Source organism: Solanum tuberosum, unplaced genomic scaffold, assembly GCF_000226075.1.
Source record: "Solanum tuberosum cultivar DM 1-3 516 R44 unplaced genomic scaffold, SolTub_3.0 scf00214, whole genome shotgun sequence".
Lineage (NCBI taxonomy): Eukaryota > Viridiplantae > Streptophyta > Magnoliopsida > Solanales > Solanaceae > Solanum > Solanum tuberosum.
Genome location: NW_006239139.1, coordinates 486,845 through 508,113, shown reverse-complemented (window position 1 = coordinate 508,113; position 21,269 = coordinate 486,845). Strand labels below are relative to the sequence as shown.

The following is a 21,269-nucleotide window of genomic DNA, read 5'->3' as shown; positions in this document are numbered from 1 at the left end:
CTATCCCTTATATACTCCCAAACCGAAACCGACCTAAGGATACATTCTAGAATCTTCCACCACGTGCAATGGACACGTCATCATTTATCAAATTCAGTAAACGACGTCGTATACCCAAAATTCTACTAAAAACTCAGTTATCCTCCTCCGTCTCTTCTTCTTTATGAAACTCTGTGAGCCATTGGGGAGTTTGAGGAATTGTTCCACTACTTACAGTGAAGACAGCATCAGATCCAAGTGGATCGAAGAACTGTGAAACTGGAAAAAAGGTAAAGATGAGAAGTTTTAATCTTTTTGATGTATGGAAAGGAGTTTCTTTATATATAATTGATTTTTTTACAGGAAATTAGTTATTTTAAGATTAATTATTCTAGGTATATATATAACTTATGTTATTATTTTGATGTAAATGATGTGAATATATTGTACTACACTTAGTTCATATTAAGTTAAGTGTTCAAAGTTCAAAAGAATTGTTAGAACGTCGTTGTATACTCTACTCTCTTCAAAATTCACTTTGTATGTTATTGTTGTTGGGGATGGTCCTTCAACCTATTATCGAATTTTTAACTACACACTTATATTTCATGAGAGTTATATTATCCCCTTGAACTACTTTAAGACGGAATAAATAACACCCTAAAACTAGACACCCACATTCTTAACATGTAGTGACGGATAGGCACTGTCAGCTCAGCTATCATGTGTGTCTCTGAAATTTTGATCATAGTCTAAGGACGTATTTGTGTCTTATCTCTTGAATTTACACAATACTTGTTAATTAATTTTGAATCAAATGTGAAGATTTGAGCTAAAAATCAAGAAACTCCATTGATGTACGAAGTTGCCAAAAGTCTAATCTTTCATGAGTTGTTGAGTTTGAATTCAAATATAAAAAAAATCATTTGCAAGTACTAATTTGTAGCAACTAAATTAAATCCCTTAAGAGAATCTCATTGTTGGTTCTTGAGTTTGAAAACATCCAAATTAATTGATTTGAGCTATAAAAAAAACTTGATGAATAAAGAAGGAAATACAGATTCATGGACAATCATTGTTAAAGAGCTTCAAAGCTCAAGTATGAATATTCAAATTTACCGATGAATTCATCTTCTCCTGTGATTACTTCCTCGTCATCACCGACTCAATCGATGAGTTTCTCTAACAAATATAAACATGGCTTAAGTCATAGCGAATTCTTAAAGTTGTCCGCATATTTCATTTAGACACCTTAACGATGAGTATGAGTTGTGTCTATTGAACACTTCATTTGTTCAAAAGTCATTCCTATTAGACACAAAATGCTGACATGACAAAAAATGTGTGCTCTCTTTAAGCGTGTAAAGCTATTTTTAAAAAAAATTCACTAACTTATACACCTAAATTAGTTTTTTTTTTAAAATCAATTAATAAAAAAAGGGAAGAGTCGTCTTCTTTCACATCCCAATATTCCCCTACCTTCAATTATTCTCAATTTCTCACACTATTTCCATCAGTTGTTTTACACAAACACACAAACACATAACACACCCTCCACCTTTCTCTTTCTCTCACCCTCTATGGTTCTTCTTTTGCTTTTTCCTTCTTTTTTTCTTATGAAGATTTACCCTCTAATATTCCGGTGAGGCTTCATTTATTCCAATAAGAAAAATATGATTTGAACTTTTTTGGATAAAAGTTTGTTATTATATTTTACAATTATGATAAATAATTACTAATGAAAAGAAGATGAAGGCAATGAGTAGGAGCTTTTGATGCATCAAAATGAAAGAGAATGAGTATTTAGTTTGGTGTACAACAATGGTGTATTGTCTACGCTGGTGAAAGGGATAAAATTCAATGGAGGAAGAGAAAGAGGTAGGGTGATAGTTTACTGGCGTTGCCTATGAAGAGGAAACGGGTCAAGAAGAAGAAGGAGGAGGAGGGAGGGGAGGGTTAATTCAAAATATAAGTTTTTATTTTCATAAATTTATTTTTTGATTATTTAAATAGAGCTTTTTTTATAAAAAAAAATGAATCAAATGCTACGTGTCATCATTTCATTGGTAAATATATTATGTATTAGTGTTTGAGATACACGCATCTTGTGTTTGTCAACTGATTATCATTTTATGTCAAATATGTATAAATTTGTTTATATTTAAGTGTTCAACAAGAAGAAGACTACATTGAGGTGTCTAGGTGAAATATGCGGACAACTTTAAAGGTCACATGTGACATTGAGGTTTCTTCTTCACCACCTTCAATTACCTCTTTTTTTGCATCCCGCCACCCATCACCACCAAACCCATAAAGCTGTTATTACCATTAAGACCAAAAATTGATTAACAACCAAAATTTCTTTAACAAAGTCAAAAAATGAAAAAGATAAAAACAATCAATCGAAATTTTTCTAGATAAAATACAGTTATTCACTAACAAATCTATGAGAATTGACGAGAGGGAGTTGCTCGGATGGTAAGCACCCCTCACTTCCAACCCAAAGATTGCAAGTTCGAGTCACCAAGGGAGCAAAAAGGGGTGGGAGCTCCTAGGGAGGGTAAAAAAAACCCATGAGAATTAACCTAATTGCGAATCAAAAAAATAATTGTGCTTTAAGATTGTGATAAAACATAAAGAAGTGTGATGGAATTAAAGAATGAAGAAGAAGAAGAAGACAATTGGTGGGGTGTGAAGAAGAAAAGGTAGGTGGGAGGGGGGTGGAAAAGAGGATTCTAACTTTTTGTTTTACTAACATGCCTATTTTATTTTATTTTGTTTTATTTTTTTGCCACGTCAATTTTACGGGGTAAGAAAATTTACTTTTAAGTAATATAGGTGTGTAATAGGTCACTATGATAGTTTAAGCGTGTAACTGTCTTTTTGAGACAAATTTAAAGAGGAATTTATGCCTTTTCCCCAAAAATAGATTGATACGTTTTTCATTCGTTTCAAAATCATGCATTTCCCAACATCTTGCACATCCACACCATAACAGATAAGCCGCACATGTGCTACGTTTTAGAACTTGCGTTTTGAATCTCCACCAACCTTGCCTACTTGCTTGCCAACAATGTCAAGTCGTCCTTTCCTCCTTAAAGGCACCCATTTTAATTTCATGGGTAAACAACACAAATTCCTTATGTGTGTTTTCGTGAGTTTTTGAAAGTATGTTTCGTGTCAAATTTCGGTTCCTATATACGTAAGTCAAAATTAGGTGTAACTTACTTTAGCTACACTGTATTCAAGTGAATTCACTTTTATCTGATATACACTGACTTTCTCGTAGTTATATTTCTAGGAATGTATCTGGTATCTCAAATATATGTATCTAGTGTGATTCACATGTACGTGGATACACTGACTCTCTCACTCACTTCCCTCCTACCTCGTTCTTCTCTCTCACTCGCCTTTCTTTCTCTCTCTCTCTCTATTTATATATATATATATATATATGTTATTTCAAAATGTATATATTAGCAAAGATACATGTATCTAGATGTATCTGACTTGAAATCTGATATGAAATTATTAATTAGGAAGATAATATACTCGAAACAAACACAAATACACGGTATATTTGTGTGCATGTGTATTTATGTATTTTCCCTCCGTCTTCTAAGTATGTATTTATGCATAAGATACATTAAAAATTGATTTATTTGTTGAATATATCAGTGCATATGTAACCCTAGATACATTATATCATATATCTTTGATATCAAATACATGTATCTGAATATACTATATGAAAGTGATACTGAATACATCAAAATCAAATTAAAACTTAATATAGTAGATGAGATTGATACTGTATACATGTATACGAAATAAAAATAAATACATTAAATTATTAAACACACATACAAAAAGATGTTGTGAATCACGAATACAATGGGTTGAATTTCTATGAAATAGAACAATAAGTGACTTTGAAACTAATATGATAGAATTTAAACGTTTTGTTATGTTTCCTTGGCTCAGGGCTACGTAGTATCTTCACAAGTTGATATAATCTTGATTTTATCTTTATTTAATGAGATTAGTCACAATAGATCTTAAACTATCAAAATAAGAGCAAATTTGACATGCATGTATTTGAGATATACTTTATTCGACGTGTGAGGTATAATTCAAAAGTCAAATAAATTGTTTGATTAAGTAACTATTATTTCATTAAGTAATTAACAACTATAATAACATGTTTATAAATTTTTCTCTGAAATATTTGATAAAGATTCAAATTACTCATTTTAAATAAATTTAAAAAGTTAAACTGTTCGAAAATAGATCTGTGAGATTATGTTAAACCTAATATTTTTTGAAAACCTTTTTTCACTATGAATTCATCTTTCTTTTTTAGATGAAACTCCACTTTTTTCTCACTTTTATATTTGTGTGTATTAATTTATAGGTATTACACACAAATAAATATTTTAACCTGATCTCAATTATCAACTAAATAGTCTAACTTTAAAAATACACATTTAGACAATTTAGCTTGCTTTAAGTTAGCCTAGTAAACATTTCAAATTTGAGAATACTATATCTAAAATACACCCCTAAAGTTATTTAAATATACATTTTTTGAAGTTAAGATGTTCGTTAAACACATATGTATAACGTCAAAACTAGCATTTAACCACAATTTTTTAGAGTAGATTTAAAAAGTTAATCTTTAAATACCTGTTTGACCATAAAATTTGACTTTCAAAAATTTTAAGTTTTGACCGATTTTAAGACTTTCACATACAAAATTTAAATTTCTTTTCCAAATAAAAAATATAACTTCTAATTTAATAAAATTTCTAAACGAAATATATTGACCAAACAAAATGTTTATCTATGTATTATATTAAATTTAAATTTCTTTTCCAAAAAAATATAACTTCTAATTTTAAAAAAATTCTAAACGAAATATATTTGATCAAACAAAATGTTTATCTATGTATTATATTATGCTTAATTTTTAGTTTTATTTTAATTTTTTTTGGAAAGAAAAGACAGTTACACATATATAACCCCACCCACACATACTAAATTCACACTGTCAAACGATAAATAAAATAAAATTATAACAAAAAAATATTTTCCTCTTACTATATATAGTTTTATTCATTTCCTCATTTCGGCTTCTTCACCTCTAAAACTAAAATCTTTTTGTTTCCTCTACAGCTTCCATTCGCCATTGACAAAAAAAAAACCCCAAAACTCTGTTTTCTCTGCTTCAGCTCTGGTTCCTTTTTATCGATCTTCTTCAGGTATGAATTTTCACTATTTATTGTTTTGATTTCCATTTTTTTTAGCTTTTTTTGCTTGTTTGTTTTACTTTGATTGCTTTAGGGTTTGGGGTATTTCGGGATTTTAGCTTTTCCGATCCTTATCGGAAATGGTTGTTTTTATTTTTGGCAGTTTGCTTGTGGATCTTATTCAATTGGGTTTAATTCTGAACTGGGTTTTTGATAACTAGTTGAAATGTTTTTTGTTATTTTTATTGTTGATAGACTTCTTTTTTTTTTTTTTAAATTTTAAATTGGGTTTAATTATGAACTGGATTTTTGATAACTAATCGATATGTTTTCTGTTTTTCTATTCTGCTCCAGAATTTGTGTTTGGGATTGGGTTGTAGTTGTTGTTGTTGTCGATTGACTTTAGACTTCAATTCATTTTTTTGGTCAGTCATTAATTGTTTTTAGGAAGTTTGGCGTAATTGGGTTTTAGTAGGATTTATCTTAATGTGGATTTTTTGGGAAGAGTTTGAATAATGTTTTATCTTATGAAAAGTTATGATTTTTGTTGCTACAATGAAAACAACTATGTCGGAATTGGATTCTAGTTAAGTCGGTTCAGTGATCCCCATTATCTATTTAAATCATTTTGCCTTTTATTGATGAATTCACAGTGTACTAAATCTGCCGGCTGAGAAGGTTGGAATTTTTGCCAATGTACTATGCGTTGATCTGAGGATTTTTCAGTGTTGCATGCTTCTAGCTTCTGAATAATTTCTGTTAAAAGGTGTAATCTGTTTGGTTCAGGTGAAGTTGCAGGAGCTGTGGGACGAGAAATGGCTTCAAGTGCTTATGAGGAGGCAGGGACAGCAAGGTCTTCGGAGGGAGTGTCAAGTGGGCAGCAGCAATGCCAAAATAGTGAAGCATTGGCTGAATGGAGGTCATCTGAGCAGGTAGAAAATGGAACTCCATCAACTTCGCCTCCTTACTGGGATTGTGATGACGATGACGATGTTGGTATGGTGCTTGCTATCTCCAAGTCTTTACCAATTCATTCAAATTTATGTTTTTGATAATCAAGGAGTCATGTACATTAATCAATATAATGTTTGTTTTCTCTCGTTCTCTCTTACACTCACACACATCTACATTTTCTTCTGAGGAAAGTAGATTATCAGTGACTGACCTGGATACATACAAAATTTTTTCCTTGTGAGCAAGATCGGAAGTGTCTTATCTGGCTATGGATCTAATGATGTGCTAGACCGGGTTTAAGATTTTTGTACTCAGCCTCAGTTTGAAGTGTGTAGTCTTTGGATTTGTGGTATTAGAAGAATAGCCATTTGATATTTACTTGCCACACTCCCAAAAGGATGTTCAGAACGCTCACCTATCATTAGCTGTAGTTGCTTTTACATTTAACTTGTCTCATTTGAATAGAAGTCGATATTCTCCAACTAAGTGATTTAGACTAAAAATTCTTAATAGTTCATTAACAACCACCATGTTTTCAATTCGATTCCTCTCCTCTTCTACTTCTGGAAGCCCTTCAAAGTTGTCAAGTAGCTGCTAATATTCTCAAACCTTCTTTTGCTGTCCCTTTTCTAATCTCTGATTCAAAGGTGGATAGTATTACTAGATTTCCATATACAAGGTATTTGATTTGGTAACAATTTTTTTTGATAACTGTGGTGTCTGGTCCAACTTGTGCGCACGTAGACTAATTCCACGGTATACCAGCCACCTTCCACCAACAATAGGTATAAGGTAACTTTGTCCACCAAGGTTAGGAAAGATGGAAAGAAATCACCTAGTGTTTTCGTTTTCTTCATCTTATAATTGTGGATACTGTTTTTGCTATCTTACATATTAGTGTTGATGTTAGGTGCATTGTAGAATGTTTATTGTAAGTGTCAACATTGACTCACACACACCAGCCTCACCGGGTAAATTAGGAGAAAGGGAACTTCTTCTAAGGCACAAGAACAATAATAAGAATTGCTTAAATAGTGTAGTTGCCATAAGGCCTTTTCCTTTTGGGTATACCGCTCTATGCGCAGAGCTAATTTCATGAGATACAAGCATACTCTAGCTTGAAAGCTACTTTTTTTTAACAATGCTCCACATTCATTCTGTTGTTTTACCCTTTCTTCATTTTTCTAGTTCTTAGAAAAAACGGTGAAGTGGAAGTAAATTGTAAATCAGCTTTAATTTAATAGGAAACAAAGAATGGAAATCAAAATTTAATTACATTAAAGATTAGTATATGTTAACAAAATTAACTAGCATTTAATAGTTAAAATTAAAATGAGAAACTGATCTTATGCAAGAAAATTCACATTTTGATACGAAACGTAATGCATTTGCTACTCCCTCTGTCCCAATTTATATGACTTACTTTCCTTTTTAGTCAGTCCCAAAAAGAATGACACATTTCTATTTTAAGTAACAATTTGCCTATGAAATGTCTTTTTTACCCTTAATGAAATGATTTACAACCACACAAATTTCTATCATTCATTTTGGACCACAAGTTTTAAAAGTCTTTCCATTTTTCTTAAAGTTTGTGCCAAATCAAAGTACATCATATAAAATGGGACGGAGGGAGTATAACTTATTGCTGTATGAAAGTGAGACAACTCTTTGGTGCTAGTTACAGTCATATGGCTGACATAAAGGTCTTAGCAATACCTTGTGCGGGGAGATTGGAGTTGTATTTGTTTCATAATTTTGGCTGTTTTATTAGTTCTCATAAAAAAGTTATTGCAATTAAGTTGTGTCTTTTACTTAGAGGTTATCATAGTGACTGCAACCTTTTTCTTTTCTAAATTAACGTAAAAGATACCATACTGCCTACTTTTCACTTGTCCATCTACATGAATTTTATAACAAATAGAGACAAAAAAAATTAGAGGATTTAACCGCAATTGATTTAAATTGTAAAGTAATGTGTCTTTTTTCCTATTGGGTAAAGACATGATGATCCTTGAGGTACAGTTGAGAATTTTCTTATTCAGTTGCACCATTTGTTTTTTAATTCAGTTATCCTCTTTTGTTGTCTTTAGGCCCTAAACCTTCTGAGCTATATGGGAAATATACATGGAAGATCGATAAGTTTTCACAAATTAACAAGAGAGAACTTCGGAGTAATACATTTGATGTTGGCGGCTACAAATGGTATGGTGTTTTGGTGAAGAATTATTTTTTGAACATACTTATTTGGATAGCTCAGTTAACCTCTTCTGTAAGCTCATTTTTGTAACTGCATTTAGAATCTTATGTAAAAGAAGTCTTCCATGTGCACTCTATATTATTAATTAAGTACTTGAATAGATTAAGAAAGACTTTTGAGAACGAGAATTGACGAAAATAATGATTTGTGGATTGCCCGAGTGGTTTGACACATGGCAGTTGATATTACATCTTATATTTACTAGAATCGCTATGAATCTTATTATTTGCAATAACTCTTAACTCCTATTATCTTTTCCTTCTTTAAATGAAGTATTTCTTATTTCCAATCCTATATTAGCTTTTGTTACTCCCTCTATTTCCATTTCAATTTATGTGAACCTATTTCCTTTTTAGTCCTTTTAAAAAGAAAGACACCTTTCTGATGTTGGAATTAATTTAATTTGAACTTCCCAATTTACCCTTAGTGAGCAGCTTTTATAGCCACACAAATGTTATAACATGTTTAGAAACCACAAGTTTCAAAAATTCTATAGCGACACAAATGTTTTGGCACATTTAAGAGTCATTCCTTTATTTCTTAAACTTGTGTCCAGTCAAATATGTTCATATAAATTGAAAAAAGGTACCATCATTCATCAGGCTACAGGGTAATCGTCTTTCTTCCAGTGCTACATTAGCTGCCGATACCATTTCCACCACTTCTTCTCGCGCTGGGGCGTGTGCTCTAATTGAACCAAGCTTGTAATAAATATACTGACTTTTGAGATCTTCTAGGACGTTCCACAAGGATGTCTTGCTGGTTGTTCATATGAACTAAAAATTGAGTGACAATTTCCTCGGAGAGAACCTTGAGATTGTAGACCATTGATAGTTAGAGGAAATGGGATGTGATTGACTTGAGAATAAACTATTAGAAAAACTTGTTTCTTGAGAATTGACTATGAAAGTGACTTTTGAATTTCTCAGAGTGGTTACATAAAGAACAAGTACATTTTTCTGGTAAGGTGTTATCTGGGACAGTTTCCAGGATGCAGGTATCAACTATTACACTGGGTACTTGCTACCTCCCACCAAGGCTACAAAAAGGGGGAGAAATCATCTAACCTTTTTTTGTCTCTATAGGGACTTGAACCCTAGGTTCCATTCACTGGTTTAGTGACCTCTAGGCCACACTGTTGGATACAATAACTATATCTTATATTTTCAACGACGACAAATTGTCTTATTCTAGATGCTATGCTAAAAATCTAAGTTGCTCGGACTCGGGTGTCTGACACGGGTTCAGATCCGCATGTCAGGTTCTTCATGATCTAATTTTTAAGATACAGGGATATGAATATAGATACGGATAGGGGTGTGTGGACTTGGCAATTTTTTATTATAATTACATAATTATAATGTTTCTCATTTATGAACTCTAATTAATATGTTATGTTTATCTCATTTTATCCAAAAAATATATAATATGTTTGTCCTTAATATAATAAACAATAAAGATGGCAGCTAATAAAGGACTTAAGGTCAATTAAAATAGGTAATATATTAGTCTTGAGGTCTTAGTCGTCTTCTTCATGTTCTTCTGCTTTGTTTTCTTTCCTCCGTCTTCTTCCCCAACAAGTTTCCATATCTTTGTTTTCCCAATACAATAAAACTCACAACACACAAAGTCTAGTAGTCCACCAAGGCATCACCAATTCTAGGCTTCTCTGTTCCAAAATAGAAATCGTAGAGCTCTTAAATTTCAGAAACCTGCAACAGCCAACATGAACAAGAAGATTTACCAAGAAAAAAGTTTCAAAGGAGACAAAAGGACTAGTATAAATTACTATATAGCAGCAGAATTGAAGGTATTTTGTTTCCGATCTACTCAAATCTTTACTTTGAGATATCAAAATCTCACTTTTTTCTCCAAATTGTTGGTCAACACACCCAATCTCGTTTGACCCGATCCGACACAGATCCCACACCCTTACCCGTGTCAGTGTTGTGTCGACACGTTTGCCACACCAAAATTGCCGAGTCCGAGCATCTTAGCTAAAAACTATTTTTACTTTCTATGTATATTAACTTTTCTTATTATTGATGCTGCATTGACTCTTATTTCCAGTTCCTCATTAATTGCTATTATCATTTTCAAGATATTTTATATTAGTAGGATGAAAATTAGTAAAATTGGAGAAGTGAGTTATTTTCGTGGTTTGGTTAGATAAAAAAAGACTAGGTACATGAAGCCTCTCCTTGTCATCTTTCTTCAACCCTTGAGAAAATTGAATGAAAACCACTATATTCTTCTTAGTACGTGTTAAACAACAAGGTAAACCCTTTTTACTTTCCTCTAGAAGTGAATGATCAATAGGTCACCAAAGGAAAGTAATGATCAACTCCCATTCCTGTTTCCTTCCTCTTTTCCATCGTTGAACCAAATAAACTTAGCCTAGTTTCAGGCAGATGGGTGGCTGGCACAGTAGTTATATTCTTGTTATATTGATCTGGAGGTTGGTGATGGTAATTGTAAAATTGGAGTTTGGGTTATCATATTTGCCACTCTCATCATAATAGTGGAAGTTACTTGGGGAAATGCAATAAAAGCAGTATCTGTTGTATCATCATATGCTCGTTTTCTTTTATCGAATGGAAATTATCAGCTCATGAATTAAGAGTGACTGACAAATTTTCCTCCCAACTGTTGCGGCAGGTACATTTTGATATACCCTCAGGGATGTGATGTTTGCAACCATCTCTCATTGTTTCTCTGTGTGGCTAATCATGACAAGCTCCTTCCAGGTGCGATAATGTTGTGATAGTTCAAATAGTCAAAAAAAAATTGTGATAGTTCATTACTAACTATCTAGAAAGTGATGTGTTAGCTATGGTTATGATGTTTCATTCTCTATTTGATAAGAACAGGTTGGAGTCATTTTGCTCAATTCACTATTGCTGTGGTGAACAAAGACCCAAAGAAGTCTAAGTATTCAGGTTGGTTTATTGGGTGCGTTCTTTGCAATTGAATTTTTGGTTCCATTTGTGCTCACATTAATATACAGTTGCAAATTTTCTGCAGATACATTACATCGTTTCTGGAAGAAAGAGCATGATTGGGGGTGGAAAAAGTTTATGGAGCTGTCGAAAGTTTTAGATGGTTTTGTCGATGCTGATACACTCATAATAAAGGCTCAAGTTCAAGTAATCAGGTCTTTTACAAGTCCTTCATATTTGACACCTTTTAGATTAATGTTTGTTTCTCTTCTACATTACATGAACAAACGAGGCCTTCTAATTTTAGATATTTATTATTAGGTTCCCTTTAATGCAGCTCACTGTTTTACCCTTAAATTGCATCTTGAGCCATGGAAAAGATAGCCCTTCTTCTTTAATTGTAATGTGATTATTAATTCATTGGTCATGCTTTCATCCACCATCTTCCAAATGTATTTACCTTTTGTTACCTTAAGAGGTTTAGCAGATGCACTATTAGTGTGCTTCTTCCACCTTGTGAATATGTCAAAGTGATCCTTGATGTATACTTTGTGAATGGGGTGTAAAAGGTACAGTTTGAGTAATAAATGAAGTTGCAAATTGGTCGATCTCAAGCATAGATTTGAACATGCCATAGGTATGACATGACCTGAGGACATACTGACATGAAGTATGAACATCATTGAATTGGGTTTCCAAGATTTCTATTTTTCTTACCTTTACACGGAGATTAATCTCAAGTAAAACTTATACTCACTGTGTATGTGTTACAAACCTTGTTCATGCGATAGATCAATCTGTTTTTCCCCTCCATATGTTTCATGCTCGTGTTTCTTTATCCTTGTAATACTGTACTATTATAATTTGACCTTGAATATCATGGACATGATTGAAGTATGCACTTGCTGCATATTGTGATGTTTGAACCCATCAGCAATTTAGACCATTATAGACCAAGCCAACTAGATCACAAAATTGGAAGACTCCATTTGTTTTACATAAATCTTCAAACTACGTTTTAGTTCAGCTTGAGGATGCATTGCAGTTCTTTTCTGAATCCTTCTTTCTGTGAATTAGAATACTGTCTTTTATACTATATCGTAGTGAGTTGCTCTTAAGCAGGGCCATTCATGCTTAAATGGGTCTCAAAACAGTGATTATTTGATTATACTGCTATAATCCTTGTGATGCTGAACTGCTACAATTGTCTGTAGGGAGAAAGCAGACCGTCCCTTCCGTTGCCTTGACCGTCATTATCGAAGGGAGCTTGTTAGGGTATATTTGAGTAATGTGGAACAAATCTGTCGCCGTTTCGTGGAAGAGCGACGAGTAAAGCTTGGGAAGTTGATAGAGGATAGAGCGCGATGGTCGAGGTAGGGGTGTCAAGTTTCTTAAACTATTGACAATGTTTAACAGGCTTTTAGTTTCTATAGACCTCTAGCTTCTATTTTGGTTTGTGCTCCCTGCTGTATCTAGTCTAGCTGGGTTGTTTGTGTCCAATAACTCACGGTTAATGTTTTTATGTCGAATAAACCGGATTCCTCCTCATCTCCTTGAGAGAAATGCTTATGATTTTGACGTCAGTCTTCCATTGATCATTTTTCTCAGCATTTTCACCTAAACTTAGTGACTACTTGTAATGAAATTTCAGCTTCTGTGCTTTTTGGCTGGGGATGGACCAAAATTCTAGGCGCCGCATGTCCAAGGAGAGATCAGATTCAATTTTAAAAGTGGTTGTCAAGAACTTTTTCATAGAGAAAGAGGTTACTTCTACTCTTGTCATGGACTCCTTGTACAGCGGGCTTAGGTCCCTTGAAGGCCAGACAGTGGGCAAGAAAAGTAAGGCAAAAAATTCGGATGCAGAGGAACAACTGGTTCCTATTGTCCGTTTGGAGAAAAACATGTTTGTTTTGGTGGATGATGTCTTGTTATTGCTTGAGAGTGCTGCATTGGAGCCATTGCCTCCAAAGGATGAGAAAGGCCCTCAAAACCGGACAAAGGTGAGTGACAGATTGCCATTGTTAAAACTATAAGCCAAATATATTCCATGGTGATAGTAGCTAAAATAGGTTCCTCTTTGCTATATAAAGCTAAAAAATGATATTCAGAAATACATGTGTAACAATTTTTCTTCTCAAAAATAAGGATATTAACAATTGATAAGAATGTTAACCTAACAATTCACTGGAGGTTTACATTTATATATAAGAAGAAGATGTCGCTTTTAATGTCCATTGCTATCATACTGATTATATTAATCACTTGCGGTAGATGATTAAGATTTTCTTATTTCTTGCTTGTCATTGGTTTTATTTGTTTGTTTGCTTATTTTGTTTATTTTCTGACATATCTGGTCCTTTGATTTAGGAGTCCGGCAAATGTCAAAAGTATGCTTCCTATGTTGATGTCAGCTGGAATACTTAGAAATTGCATACTTGAAAAGAATTTTGTGGCTTTGTGCAAGTGGAGAGTAGAACTGTACGTCAAACAGTTGTGTACTAAAAGCCGTTTAACTTAGAATCATCTTTGCTCCTGATACTTCCCCCCTCCCCCTAACACACACACACAAAAGAACTCAGATCCCCAATACCCCAACAATGTTTTTAGGTGGGTGGGTGATATGACAGATATATTTTGTTCTTTTATATGACAAGTCCCTTTTTGTAATCAGATCTTGTGAGTTATTTGTGAACTTTCGTGGCTTGTGTTCTGCATACTTGCAGTTTATCTTTCTTTTTAGCAGGTAACATGTATCCATACTGCAGAGGCATTTGCTTACTGTACCATTGCCTTTTGTTTCAGGATGGCACTTCTGGAGATGAGTTTAACAAAGACTCAATTGAGCCTGATGAGAGGCGTTTAACTGAATTAGGTCGTCGAACCATTGAGATATTTGTCCTCGCACAGATTTTCAGGTAAACTCTTTTAATCAATTATTTGCATATTTTGACACTTAATTGTGAGACAATGCTTAAGAAAAGGTCAGGAACATAAGTTTCTCTTTGACCTTGCTATTTAAATGGTTAGAACTTGGAGATTCTGTTACTTTTTAGTTCTTGTGTTTTTGGATGGATGCCTTCGCATATTTTGGGGGTCTGACCCCATGTTCATGATCTAGCTTGAATTTTTTTTTAAGTCTATGTTGGTCTACTTCTTTCTTGATTCCTATTTCTCTAGACTTGAGATGTACTGAGGATTTCTCTCGGTTCTATTTTGCAAATTATATATTTAATCGGAATATAGTATATTTTGCTGCGTTCTCTGTGATATCTCATGTACAACTTATGTATGGTTTGACCCCAGGGTCGGATAAGGTATGTTTCCAGCAAATCAAAGTATCTTTTCCTTTCGGCGTTCAATTTCGGATTTGCTCCAAACTAATCCAGACATTAGTAGCGAGCCTTCATACAATTATCATGATACTTTGACCAAAGGAGGTCCAAGAATAGACTTCTCTTGAATCCCCTTTCTTAGAGCCTAAAGGTTTTACATGTTATATACATGCTGATGTTAACTGATTGGTAGGAAATGAAGGAAATAAACGTTTGAAACTTCATTTCTATATCGGATCAGGCAAAGGGGAAGCTCATATTATGTGACTAGTTGCTCAAACATTCATACAAGCTGGCTATATGCATGTCTTTAATGTACTCGATTTAATATCTTACTTATTAATTCTTTCTGTGCTGGACAATTAGTTATACTAACATAAATAGTTAAACAGTTGCATCAGTAACTGCATTTTCCTCATTGCAAGGGGCTATAGTCTCCCACTTCTTAATTAGCAGCAGTTTGTTATCCGTGCAGCTGTTAATTGTTAACAATAACCTTTTCATTTATCTTCTGTAGTAAAATAGAGGTTGCATATCAGGAGGCTGTTGCTTTAAAGAGGCAAGAAGAGCTCATCCGTGAAGAGGAAGCTGCTTGGCTGGCTGAAACTGAGCAGAAAGCTAAACGAGCATCTGGAAAGGAAAAGAAGTCCAAGAAAAAGCAGGTATTGTGTTTCATATGATCTATGTACAAATTTTGATTGAAGAGCTCTGATATTGTAGTAACCGTTGTCAAGAATTTATTATCATGGACGAACAATCACTTCGGTGGTCTGTCCAATAGTGGAGGTCTGGGGTTCTTAAGTGGCATCTCCTAGTTGAATAGTGGAACCCTTGGCACTGAGTTGAATTCTGTTTTTAAAGCCATTCATCTGTCAGTGATGGGGTTGGCAACTAGCTTATTATTAGTAGTTTGTTTTAGAAGCTGTGCAGGGATGGCAATACAAGGTATTTGTAAATATAATGGTTTTTTTTAGAGCGTTTAGTTCTTTGATATAACAATGATATATATAGGTTAGAATTCGAAAGATGGGTTTCTTTTGTAAATATAAAATTGCATGAGTTTTGAACTGTTGATGGATTTGATGAAACTAGAAAGGTAGTTTTATCTTTCGGCGTTTGATCCATGTGATATTGGATATACAATAGTACACCAACTGTCCTATGTAGATTCCCTGAATAGTTTTTAAAATTTTGTTGGCTCCTTAGTTTTAGCATAATTGTACTAGAGCCAGCAGACCAACTGTTTTTGCTTCTACTTTTGTAACTAATTTGCATCTTCTTGATGCCTTCAATGGAACATTTACTTACTAAAAAAAAAATTGTTGTATTGCATTTTACCATGATTAGCTATGCAAGAGTACAAACAAACACTGGATAACACAATACTAAATTGTGTACCATGATTGTCCAATTTAACACATTAAATCGAATAAGTGCTTAATGTTATACAACAACAACATACCCAGTGAAATCCCAGTAAGGGGGAAAGTGTTTAATGTTATGTAGGATAAAGAACGAGCTTACGTTGTAACAGAAGCAATCAATTTGGATCTGTTTGTCTATGAACCCAAGCATCTTCCTTAGGTAATTATTGCTTGGAAATCTCGTCTCGGGCTTCCAGTATTTGCTAAAATTTTGTAGTTTTTGGACATACTGCAAATTGCATATAGCGACCTCTTACTGCCTTCACTTCTGTTTTCTTTAGAAATTTTTAAATAGGCCAACAGTTGAACAACAATTAATTGTCAAAGCATGTTGAATGATGAATGCTATGTAGAAGAATCAAATTGTTGGTGAAGATAATTTCATTTTATCTCCTAAGTTTTCCTCCGCCAACCTAAAAAAACAAACAAGAAAATTAAAAAAGCAAATGAGAGAGGGAGTGACGTAAAACTGTAATCTTTCTCTGCAGAGATGGAGGCAAATGTTGTATCCTTTGTGATTTTGTTACATGGAAGCACACAATTGTCAGTTTCCTTTTTAATGTTCAGAGCAAAATATTTTTGCTTTTGCCTAACAAAGAAAGAGAGTAGTTCAGAATGGTGTTATCTATGAAGTAGGATCTTTGCTTTTAGGATAAATATATTCATCATGCTTGCTTTGTATGTCAGGCTAAGCAGAAGCGGAATAATCACAAAATAAAGGATAAGGCTATTGATGAAAAATCTGCTGTGGTGGAGCTATATAAGACTGATCTGGATGGACCTATTTGTGATGGAAACGAGTACATGAATGATGAGCCAGAAGCAGTGCTTGGAAAACCAGATGTACTGGAAGCAGTATCGGATGTTTCTGATTCAATAGATTGTGTCCCAGAGGTAATTAATCCAGACTCTGATGACAGAGATGCAAGTCCTGTCAATTGGGGTACTGACAGCTCGGAAGTTCATCCTTCCACTGAAACTAGCTGCAGTGGGTTAAGTGACCTTTCAGCAGTGCAAAATGGATTAGCAGGAAGGAGAAGTCCTTCTGTAATGGATGATAGTTCATCAACATGTTCCACAGACTCAATTCCTTCAGTGGTTTTGAATGGGCCTTGCAGATGGACATCTTCGAACCATAAAAATCAGAAATCACCAAGCAGGTAACCTCTTTTTTTCTTGTTCTTTGGGGTGAGGTGTGTATTCTAAATATATTTGAAATTTGGTTGTCCTTAAAATCTTTATGCTTCAACTTTTCAGAGCGAGAAACCAGAGAAACAAGTCAACTTGTAAAGCCGCCGATTGGGCTAGTGAAACACTAAGTCAGCCGTTAGATGCTGTTTCGGATGTAGGGCAGCAAAGTGATATGAGTTGCAGGGCGCCTGCAGCTGAGCCTCAGTCTTCTGTGCTTTTGTCGAGTGAGCAGCGAGACACGAAGAAGGTTGTTATCTTCCCTGTATCCATTCATTTTCTGAACTAGCTGATCTTCATAAGTATGACTTTTACCTAGGAGATAGCACTCAATGTTGGTGAAACTTTTTTTTTTGGGGGTTCCTTTCTCTCCCTCCTTAATCTCTCATTACTTCACGACATTGACCTGATATACCTTAAATGCCCTCCTCTCTGTCACATTTGTTACACGGTAAACTAAAAAAAATGCATGAAAAGAAAGATCTCTTGGAAATTGAGCTTCATTGTCTTACTTTCCTGTAAGGAATTACTATACTGAAAATTCTAGTAAACTGCGTCTATTTGTTAAGATGCATGTACCTTTCCCATTATGAGTTTATAGGAAATTTCTTTTCTGTAGATGCTATGTTTCTGTTGGTGTTCCAGTAGGTACGAATTTCATTCTATTTTCTTACTCTGAGCAGGAAGTAGTAGCTTCGCCGCAGAGGAAGTCAAGGAAGGCTGACACAGAGAGACCTTCCAAGGAGAAGTCACCTTCCAAGGAGAAGTCAAGTGTCCAGTCTTATCCCAGAAGCCCTCCAAATGTTGCAGGCTCTGATGTTCAGCAAAAGTCACAGATGAAGATCCCAGTCACAAGTGATCCTATTTTGGTTAAAAGATCATCTTCAGATGGTCCCAAGCTTGCTGATAAGCCAGCTCTGGTGTCTAATTCATCTGAAACTGCTGTGATGTTGAAAGCTGATCCTCATAAAACCATAGAGCCAAGGGTCAAGGATAAGGCGGTTCAGGCCACTTGTGTTACGGCTGGGAAGTCCCCCTCGTCTCAACAAGTAACAGTGTCTACTACAACAGAAAGTTTCAAATGGCAACATGTGCCTGCCATGTCAAGACCTTTGTGTGATCCTCTAGTTCCTGGACCTAAGCCTGCTGCTCCTGTTGTTTCCATGGTTCAGACAATTCCATCTCTGGCTCGTTCGGTGAGTGCTGCTGGCCGATTGGGTTCTGACCCTTCACCAGCAACACACAGTTATCTTACTCAGTCCTACCGGAACGCAATTATGGGTAGTCCTGTTTCTGGAACTCCAGCTAGTTTTGGTCAACCTCAGTCTCCAATTTCAGCAGTTAACTCATCACATTCATACTCTCAACAGCCTCCAGTGATTTCTCAAGCGTTATATTTACCACAGGGCTTGGAAAGAGCAGAACCTAGTTCTGTCAGACCAAGCTTTTCATATGGAATGGTGAATAATAATGGCAGCGTGCAGAACGGATTGCAATGGGATTGTCCCCAAAGGGACAGCAGCAGGAGTGTGTCTCAAGATCATCCTTCTGCATCAAATGGAATTAGGAACTTTGATATGTTCAAGGCTGTAAACAGCAGGACACATGATCACCTTCCTGATTCTCTGGCATGCACGTCTGGACGCCAACCCCAGAGTGTATCAGCTGATGAATTTCCTCATCTTGATATTATTAACGACTTACTGAACGACGATCATGGGATTGGAAGAACTTCTATGCCCGACTCAGGCTTTCAAAGTTTTAGCAGTGGATTGCAGCATCTGAATCAGGGTTTCGCTTTCCCAGGCAATATCGGCACGCCAGTTGATCTGGGTCCCTCATCGAGCTCTTGTAGGTTTGAACGATCACGAAGTTATCATGACGTGTTCCAGCATAACTATTCTGGAGGCCTTTTTGATAGTGCAAGTGATATGATTATGCAGACCGACCCTCGACTCCATAATGGGCATCATCATATGGACGGGTTAGTTCCTAACCAGTGGCAAATGATGGGTTCTGACCCATCATTTCCCGGGATGAGGAATGGGACTATTGATGGTAGTCACCAGTATCCCATACCCGACTACTCGAACTTGGCATGCGGTGTCAACGGGTATGGAGTATTTAGGCCTTCAAATGGCCTTTGAAAGCTTCTATAGAGGAGCCTAGCCTTGAATGTTTACTCTGTTTTCCTTTGTAATAATGCATTTGATTGAGAAGAGCCTTTTCGTCTTTACAGGAAACATTATGTATAGGGTGCTTCTGCTTCTTTGTTTCAAATTTTAACTTTAAAAACCGTGGCTTTGCTATTGCTCCTCAGATTGAGTATTTGACAATTATAGAAGTTTGGCCTGTTCTTTTTATTCCTCCATGTTTGATGTATGCTATTTGTACTTTGCTGTTGTAAGATGCATCAGCAGGTAGAGAAATTCATGTTGTAAGTAATAAAAATATATCACATAGCATAGCTCGAGAGCTTCGGTTCAATGGTGTCACTACTAAAAAATCACTATTTTCCCACAAATATGTCCATTTGACTATGGTATCTGAGTAGATATTGCTACTTCCATTTGAGCCATAATATTGTTATATTTGATTAGATCGTCGAATCTTTTATTCTCTCGACTTTTTTTAATGTTTAATAATTCCACACATATCTCAAACGTCATATGGTTATACCCCCAAAGAAGGCAACAAGGAGCCTTGTGTTGCATGCGTTGATTTAGTTGGACATGGACTTTGTATGGAAAATAAACTAATACACATGAGTAGCATTATTTATTTTAACAATTTTTTTCCCATGTTGCCAAGTAATGTAAGCAAAAACAATAATAACGCCAACAACATATCCAAAGTAATCTCATAAGTGGAGTTCAGGAAGAGTGGTATAAACATAGCTAGAAGCGGAGCCAGAGATTTTTATTAAATTATATTAAAATATAAGAAAGTTGTTTCTTAGACGAGTATAAGGTTACTCCGCCATTGTATGCAACCTTATCCTTAGTGAAGGTCTAGAGGTGGTTTCTAGTTGACCCTCGACTCGAGATGTTGCCGAGTAGTGTAAAGCGCAAGGAAAATTGAAAACTCATTTTCAGATATATAAATCAGGAATCGAACAAAATTCACAACCTTAAATAATTTTTTCTATATCACTATATATTTACATAATTTTTTTTGAAACAAACCAAAGAATTAAAAAAATAGTGAAGCCATATTACAATTGCAAATAATTTAATTAATTTTCTACGTTCTAAGTTTCCTTAAGCACCACGAAACCTCCTTGAAGATCCATGTCACTGCATGCGTGTTGCTTAGGTACAAAAACTCTACCACGATGACGATACTGTTGAATGGTCCTTCGAAAATAGCTTATCGCCAGGATGATAAAAAGTTGATATACCCTTAATAATGAACATGATCAGCGACATGAGTACATGACCCTATATACTACTAAAAAAACGCGAAATCCTTTGGAATTTGCATTTTTTTAGTAGGGTATATAGAGTGAAACAACAGAAAAGACAGTAATTTTGACTCTTCGCCTGGTTTTATCGATTTATGGGCACGAGCCACCGCCGCCCGTGCCGGGGATGTTGGTGCATGGAGAAGCACCGGAAGATGGATCAGGACCTCTAGGCAATGATGTTAAAAGAGTCTTTTCTTGTTTCAACCATTTTCCCATATCCAATGGCCTTGATGCTTTTGCTAATAATAAAACATTTGGAGTAGTGAAAATAGAGAATATAAGTAAAAATGTAACAAATCCTTTAAGAAAAAACATGATCTTTTTATGTATGATATTAGTATGGAAAAAAATTGTGTTTTGGTTTTTGGTGATGGAGAGTTTTTTTTTGAAGGGGTAGGAGAAAGTTTATAGAGGTTGTTGAGATTATAATGGGAATTGAATGAAAATATAAGGTAGGTTGATGTATTTATAGGCAAATATA

The 21,269-nt window shown here is 34.8% G+C and overlaps 1 protein-coding gene across 1 annotated transcript; it reads left to right on the top strand.

Annotated features, from left to right (window-relative positions):
- Positions 1-5,103: 5,103 nt before the first annotated feature.
- Positions 5,104-19,687, top strand: LOC102598647 (MATH domain-containing protein At5g43560). Its single transcript, XM_006355996.2, has 13 exons — positions 5,104-5,240; positions 6,015-6,224; positions 8,273-8,384; positions 11,098-11,186; positions 11,310-11,378; positions 11,464-11,593; positions 12,593-12,751; positions 13,030-13,378; positions 14,181-14,293; positions 15,228-15,372; positions 16,822-17,294; positions 17,392-17,572; positions 18,006-19,687. Exons 2-13 carry the CDS (start codon positions 6,044-6,046, stop codon positions 19,467-19,469), a joined length of 3,465 nt encoding a protein of 1,154 aa, XP_006356058.1. The 5' UTR covers positions 5,104-5,240; positions 6,015-6,043; the 3' UTR covers positions 19,470-19,687.
- Positions 19,688-21,269: the final 1,582 nt, after the last annotated feature.